The following is a 7,263-nucleotide window of genomic DNA, read 5'->3' on the forward strand; positions in this document are numbered from 1 at the left end:
TTTTTTTTTTTTTTTTTTTTTTTTGTCTAGTTAACAGAAAGCGTCTGATACAAACTCTACCAACCCCAACCATACAAAATGTCTAAAAGCTTTAAGGACTCCTCCTTGCTCCCCCATTTGTACACTTTCTCATGAATCATTTCTACCAAGGTCACCGGCCGCTCCAGCTGTCCAGTTCAGCAACTTACGACCCAACCCCTTCAACACTCGCATCCCCTGCTTGAGCCGGCATCGCATCCTCTGCTTCCTCAGGCTCACCTCCGGTTTTACTGATGATAATAAATTATAATCACTGTAATAATAATAACACATTCGATAATATTAACCCATTAATCAATTACTTCAAAAACAATGGATTACAGTAATACAAAAATTAATAGTAAATAATTTTAAAAAACACTAATATGAAAAAGGATCATAAAAAAAGTAAGAGAGAGAACGCGTGACATGAATCAGAGAGGGCAGGCCAATAGGATGGCAGATTCTTAGGACAGCGATATGACCTGTCGCTTTCTCATTGGCTATGTGTCATAAAACAGACTAGACTAGATTCTCTATTGAGTTTAAAAACAATGCAATTGTCTTTAAAAAAAAACAAAAAACAATGCAATTGCGTTTGCAACAGATCGCTATTGAATAGCTATTAAGTTTAGTTAGCTCCAATCTTAAATTATGAAAAGTGTCTAATAAAATCTCTTAAAGACGAGACTTTTTTTTTTTTGTATTGTTGCATGGGGAGATGCTTTGGGGGCCTAATGGCATCAATGGTTAAAGTAATCTTAATAATGTTACATTCCATATTTACCAAAATATACTATACATCAAATTCAAAATTACAAAAATCTAAACTCGTTTCATGGGACCATATATTTGGGGGAAATTCAATCTAGATGAGAGCATGACCAAAATCATTCAATTTCGCCTACGTGTCAAGATATGAGTGGCTGAAATACGACAAGGTTGAAGAATGTCGTGCAAACAAGTTTGACTTGTCCAGTGCCAACTGTCATTTTCCGCCGACCTCCCTCAAATCCAGACAAAGCAAACATTTCTCACTCGCGCATACACACACACAAACACGTACGTATATACGTTCTATCGTAAAATTTATATAAGAAAACACAAAATTATATTATATAAAGGGCAAACCTAGTATTTTTATACAGTTTCCAGACTGTTATATTTACACAGAGGTTTTGCTCCACTGCTGAGAGTGAGAGAGAGAGAGAGAGAGAGAGAGAGAGAGAGATGGATCCAGAAGGTTTCACGGCGAGTTTGTTCCGGTGGGACGCGTCGAGGACAACGCCTCAACCTCCTCCGGCGACAGCGGCGGAGGTGTCGGCGTTCGGGCTGAGGCTGGGTGGTCTGGAGGGCTTGCTGGGGGCGTACGGGATAAGGTACTACACGGCGGCGAAGATAGCGGAGCTAGGGTTTACAGCAAGCACCCTCGTTGGGATGAAGGAGGAGGAGCTCGATGACATGATGAACAGCCTCTCCCAGATTTTCCGGTGGGAGCTTCTCGTCGGAGAGCGTTACGGCATCAAATCCGCCGTCAGGGCCGAGCGGCGGCGCTTGCAGGAGGACGAAGATTCCTCCAGGCGTCGACACTTTCTCCTCTCCTCCTCTGCGGCGGCCGCCGCCGGAGACTCCAGCACTCACGCCCATGATGCACTCTCCCAGGAAGGTGTATATATGTACATATATATAGTGTATACATGGAAAAAACTTGTAGGGATGCTGATGGAGATATGATTAAATGGGCAGGGTTATCAGAAGAGCCGGTGCAGCAGGAGAAGGAAGCGGAAGGAGAAGCGGGGAGGAAGAAGCAGCAGAGGCGGAGGAAGAAGGCGGAGGAGGAGGCCGGAGGAGATGACGTGGATGATGACGTGGCGGCGGAGAGACAGAGAGAGCATCCGTTCATCGTGACGGAGCCTGGGGAAGTGGCACGTGGCAAAAAGAACGGTCTGGATTACCTCTTCCACTTGTACGAGCAATGCCGTGAGTTCCTCCTCCAGGTCCAGTCTCTCGCCAAGGACCGCGGCGAAAAATGCCCTTCCAAGGTCCGTATTTGTATCATTGAATTATCCAAACAAATGTTAGACTCATATGAAAATTAGCAATCCGACATTTATTATAAAAAAAAAATCCATTGAAATATGGACAGCTGTTGTAAATAAGGCTTGACAAGTTACAACACCAGGGAGGGGAGGGGGAAATCTTAAATTATATTTTTGTCAATTGCCTTATTCATTTATTTAATTTGTCATAGGTAGGCCCTGGTTGTTATTCGCCTGCTCTCTCTGTCTAGGAAGTAAGTATAGATTGATTTAATCAATTTAACTTTCGGACAGTCATAGTACGATGACGTGTCGAGTTGGGGAGATAGATAGATAGAGGATGATACTGACATTAGATACACATACATATGCACGTGTCTGCATCTTTTTCATCTTCTATACACGCATTCACACACACACATACATATGTACGTATGTATATATATACACACACACGTTATAATATATATATATATATATGTATATGGAGACAGGCTATTGTACAGTGGGTAACAAGGGGTTTTATTTCCTTTAGTGAGGATAGTACAGACTCCATTAGCTCTGTGCCGTTGCTTGTTCAGATTCACGATTAATAAAAATATATATCATTATTGGTTATGGAATGCAGCAACAATTTGAAATATGTTTGGTTACAAATTAAATCATTTGCCCTTTTTTTTGGCGGTTCTCTAAGTAATTGAGATTTTATAAGTAGTCATGTTATTGTGTTTTTTTTTTTTTTTTTTTTTGGTGAAACGTAGGTGACTAACCAAGTGTTCAGATACGCAAAGAAGTCGGGGGCGAGTTACATAAACAAGCCAAAGATGCGTCACTACGTCCACTGCTACGCCCTCCACTGCCTGGACGAGGAAGCCTCAAACGCCCTCCGACGCGCGTTTAAAGAACGCGGCGAAAACGTCGGAGCTTGGCGTCAGGCGTGTTACAAACCGCTAATCGCGATCGCTGGACGCCACGACTGGGACATCGACGCCGTCTTCAACGCCCACCCTCGTCTCTCCATCTGGTACGTCCCCACCAAGCTCCGACAGCTCTGCCACGCAGAACGCAACAACAACAACAACAACAGCGCCGCCCCCGCCGCTGCCGCGTTTGGCGGTAGCGTTTGTAGCTCCGCGTCTGGCCGCGACGGTGAACGCTCGCGGTTCTAGGCTCTGTTTATTGGGTTGTTTGAGTTGGGTCGCGACTTAAATCCATGCACATCGTGGTCTATGTATTGTAAGAATCTGAATTTATTGTTAGATTTTATAGTATTTTAAATATGAAATATAAAAATGCACACACACAAAAGAAAAAACAGGTTTAGTAGCTTAGGTTATTTGAAAAACTTTGGGTTATTTAAGTTATTTTTAAATATCGGTATCTGGAATTCGATCTTTTATATATGGATTTTGAATATTTGGGTTTGAATCCAAATATTCAAAATAAAAACAATTTCGTAATTTTTAATGTTTCATTAAGTAGGAGAGATAGTTTATAATTTTTTTTAATACTATGATAAATTATGTATTTTTTTATAAAAATAATATATTTGTAAACTATCTATAAAAATGATATATTTATAAAAATGGTATATATATATATATATATAGATAGATACTCGATCCGAATTCTAGTCCAAAGTATTCGAAATCGAATTTTCAGATATTATGAGTACAGATGGATAAAAATCATAGATAATTTAATATATTAATAGAAGACTATGTCTTTAGCGTTAGTCTAATTGGTTTTTTTGAGGATAACCATGAATCTTGTAGCACTTATCCACAGTATGATTGTTCATCCCACAATGTGTGCAATGAAACCTTGACTTATTTGAATTCTGAAACGTTGACAGTTGAGAAGAGGACTAATATTGATTCCTTGGCTTCTGATGTGAAGCTTGATAAGGTGTAGAGGATTGGAAAGCTAGTGAATCCATCGGCTGATTGTAATTCAATCTCTGTTGTTCTTCTTGAACAATCATATTATATGTGCGAGTCAAATCTGGAAGTGGCTCTATCATCAAAATCTGTCTTCTAGCAGCAATATATGACTCATTCAACCTCATCAAAAACTTCACTACATTTTCGTCTTTCATAGAACTTATGCCATTTGACATCTGCATCACAGTTGCATCTACCACAAGTACAGCTAGGCATCGAATCAAAATTCTTCAATTCTTCTCAAAGAATAGTCAACTTATGATAATATCCATTCAGATCCATAGCTCCTTGATATAACGAATCTAATTGATGCTGAATTGAATAAACTTTCGAAACATTCGTCTGTTTGTAAGTCCTTTCTAAATGTTTCCAGATATCACTTGCTATGTCTATGTACATCGTCAAGTGCTTAATATCAGTAGCAACAGAGTTGTTCAACCAGGAACATACCAAATCATTGCAACGCGTCCATGCTCCAAAGTCAGGATGTGCTTCATCAGGTCGAGGAATGGTTCCATATACAAATCCAAGCTTGTTCTTCGGGCTCAGTGCCTTGATGATCGATCGAGACCACAAATTGTAGTTTCCCTCACCGATTAGCTTCTCTGTAGCTAGAATTAAGTTCGATGAGTCTCCGACATAAAGATACAACGGATTTGCATACGGATCCAGCTGAGATGATGATGAAGAACTTGCGATCGAAGGTGGATGTACAGTTCCTGTTGAAGAATCCGCCGGATTCGACATCGGAAACGATACTCCAAAGAAAAATCAAAGATGAAAACTAGAAATTACAGAGGCTCTTGATACCATTTTTCTCATTAATACATTTACCAAATTACCTCTCCTATTTCATAATATTATGCAAATTGCCCCTATTTTTTTCGAATATATATATATATGGGCCAATAAAATGCGTTTTGATAAGTATTGGGCCAATTCCAACGATACGGCCCATATCTTAAGACGTCGGTTAGGGCTGATTTCGTGTATCCCGCTCTCCTCCCCGACAAACCCCAATTTTCGATTTCGACTCAATTCATTCTCTCCAGGCCGATTCTTCCTCACCTCCTGGTAACTTGTCAATTCTATCACCTTCGTTCTTATTGCTGTCGATTTTGTTCTCTTCAAGGGTTTATGTCGACTCGTTCGACCCGTATATGTTGTTTTTTCCCCGATTTTGGAAGTGTTTCCATTCCCTGGCGAGTTATGTCTTATACCTTGCATAATATTCCAGGTTGTCTGAAGATTTGGAACAAGCCGCAACTTTTTTTTTCTCTAGTTTCCGATCATCGGTTTAGAAATTACTGGAGATGGTAGGTGTTTTCCTGGACCTTCTGTCTATGCAATTCGAAATCTCACGTTCTTTTGTTTCAATACACACAGACACGGGATGTCGTAAATTTATTAGAAGATTCTAATGATTTTGATGTTAGAGGATATGACGGGGGCACTAGAAAATTTGATGTGAATTTCTACGATTCGCCGCAGTTTCAAGATAAGGATGGAGTTTAGGTCAAAATGGAATTCCTTTTTTGATGTCATTGTAGAGTATAGTATAGGCAACAGAGGAGAATACTTGGGGAATTTAGTTCGTTCCCGTTACTATTGTTGCTTGAGAATTCATGGTGTGCAACCTTTTACAATCGAGCAGCCGTAACCATAGTGGTTTACTCCTCTATTTCGGTTTCTAGATTTCCTACTGTCCTAATGGAAATTAAATTAGAGGTTTTTGTTTGAATATTTTGGCGAGGCTAAGTAATCTTATCTGGTACCCAAATGATCATTCACTCATGCTAGGGAAACTTTCCCATGATTGGGTTTTGTGTTTTGTGCAGGCCGCTAAAATTCTTGCAAACTTGATTATCATGGGTTCCGGAATAGTAGCCAGAGCTTTTGTTCAGGCATATCGTCAGGCACTTACAAGTATGCCCTGTAACCATCATTATAATGTTCGAAAGTTCCAGAAATTTGTCTACTGGTTTACTGTTATGTTTCCAGGGGTAGGGCATTTGGCAATTTACTCATATGTTAGTGTTACTTAATGATTGGTTGCAGATGCATCAAAATCCGGTGTTGCGCATGAAGCAGTCCAGAATATTAAGAGAGGAAGCAAAGTTATGGCTGAACCAGAGGCCAGACAGGTTCTTGGTGTCACAGAGAATTCATCGTGGGAGGAAGTTGTAAAGGTGTGTGTATATATGGTATTCGTTTCTCTATGGTTATCGGAATTCGGAAAGCATAAATCATACCGTGGGTCACTGCGATTTTGCAGAAATATGACAACTTATTCGAAAGGAACGCACAAAACGGGAGCTTTTATCTGCAGTCAAAGGTTCACAGGGCCAAGGAATGCTTAGAGGTGGTTTACCAGAAGAGAGCAGAGGGGAAGAATACTGACTCATAAGTTAGAGGAGGCGATCTGCTTAAACTCTGAGGAGAAAATCTTATTCTTTGATCTCCTTCTGTTCACTGTATAGGTGTAGCAGTGTCACTTAAAACCCTAGTCTTTTGGGCATCCAAAAATAGAAACAGGGAAGGAAATGCGGCTAACTGATAAAGAGTCTACAGGTGTTTGTATGGAATTGTTGCCGTTGACTTTTTGAGAGCTTTGTGGATGGAGGTCAACGACATGTTTGATTTGATCTTTCATGTTCTTGCGTCGTGTTTCGAGTTTGTGTGTCTGTGTTCTTCTTACGAATCAAGACTTCGAGCCTTTTGTTGATTTCCTTTTTCAGTAATATTATAGATGATTAATTTAAGCAAAATGATAATACAAAGAATGAATTAAATACAATCCTCTCACCAACAATACATATACGTACATACATATATACATATATCATAAAAAACGGTATGAGAGTCAAAGGTATGTATGTGTCTTTGGGGGTCAACCCTACGACAGGAGAAGTGGATGATCGATAATGATAGAAGAAGTTGGACAAGCAACGTCGACATGCATGCCGAATCTTTTATTTAGGTCAAGCCTTTCATACTTTGTTACTTCCTGTCTTTGCACATTCCGTCTACACACTATTAATCCAAGCTTGTTCTTCGGGCTCAGTGCCTTGATGATCGATCGAGACCACAAATTGTAGTTTCCCTCACCGATTAGCTTCTCTGTAGCTAGAGTTAAGCTCGATGAGTCTCCGGCATGAAGATACAACGGATTTGCATACGGATCCAGCTGAGATGATGATGGAGAACTGGCGATCGAAGGTGGATGTATAGTTCCTGCTTTTGTCCTCTTGAAAAATCACATT

At 40.1% G+C, this 7,263-nt stretch overlaps 2 protein-coding genes across 3 annotated transcripts; both read left to right on the plus strand.

The window, feature by feature from the left end:
* The first annotated feature begins 1,150 nt into the window (after nt 1-1,150).
* LOC104801769 (protein LEAFY-like) lies at nt 1,151-3,342 on the plus strand. Its single transcript, XM_010525118.1, has 3 exons — nt 1,151-1,684; nt 1,765-2,060; nt 2,819-3,342. The coding sequence occupies exons 1-3, from the start codon at nt 1,249-1,251 to the stop codon at nt 3,224-3,226; spliced, it is 1,140 nt and encodes a 379-aa protein (XP_010523420.1). The 5' UTR covers nt 1,151-1,248; the 3' UTR covers nt 3,227-3,342.
* Nucleotides 3,343-4,997: 1,655 nt separating this feature from the next.
* LOC104801775 (mitochondrial import inner membrane translocase subunit Tim16) lies at nt 4,998-6,725 on the plus strand. 2 transcript variants are annotated; one of them, XM_010525130.2, is made up of 5 exons: nt 4,998-5,074; nt 5,238-5,316; nt 5,839-5,926; nt 6,059-6,189; nt 6,276-6,725. In XM_010525130.2, exons 2-5 carry the CDS (start codon nt 5,314-5,316, stop codon nt 6,405-6,407), a joined length of 354 nt encoding a protein of 117 aa, XP_010523432.1. In that variant the 5' UTR covers nt 4,998-5,074; nt 5,238-5,313; the 3' UTR covers nt 6,408-6,725. The 2 variants fall into 2 exon arrangements, with proteins under 2 accessions (XP_010523432.1, XP_019056337.1); XM_019200792.1 differs by lacking the exon at nt 5,238-5,316 and having other exon boundaries at nt 5,009-5,074.
* The last annotated feature ends 538 nt before the right edge of the window (nt 6,726-7,263 follow it).

This window comes from Tarenaya hassleriana, unplaced genomic scaffold (assembly GCF_000463585.1).
Source record: "Tarenaya hassleriana unplaced genomic scaffold, ASM46358v1 Cleome10, whole genome shotgun sequence".
Lineage (NCBI taxonomy): Eukaryota > Viridiplantae > Streptophyta > Magnoliopsida > Brassicales > Cleomaceae > Tarenaya > Tarenaya hassleriana.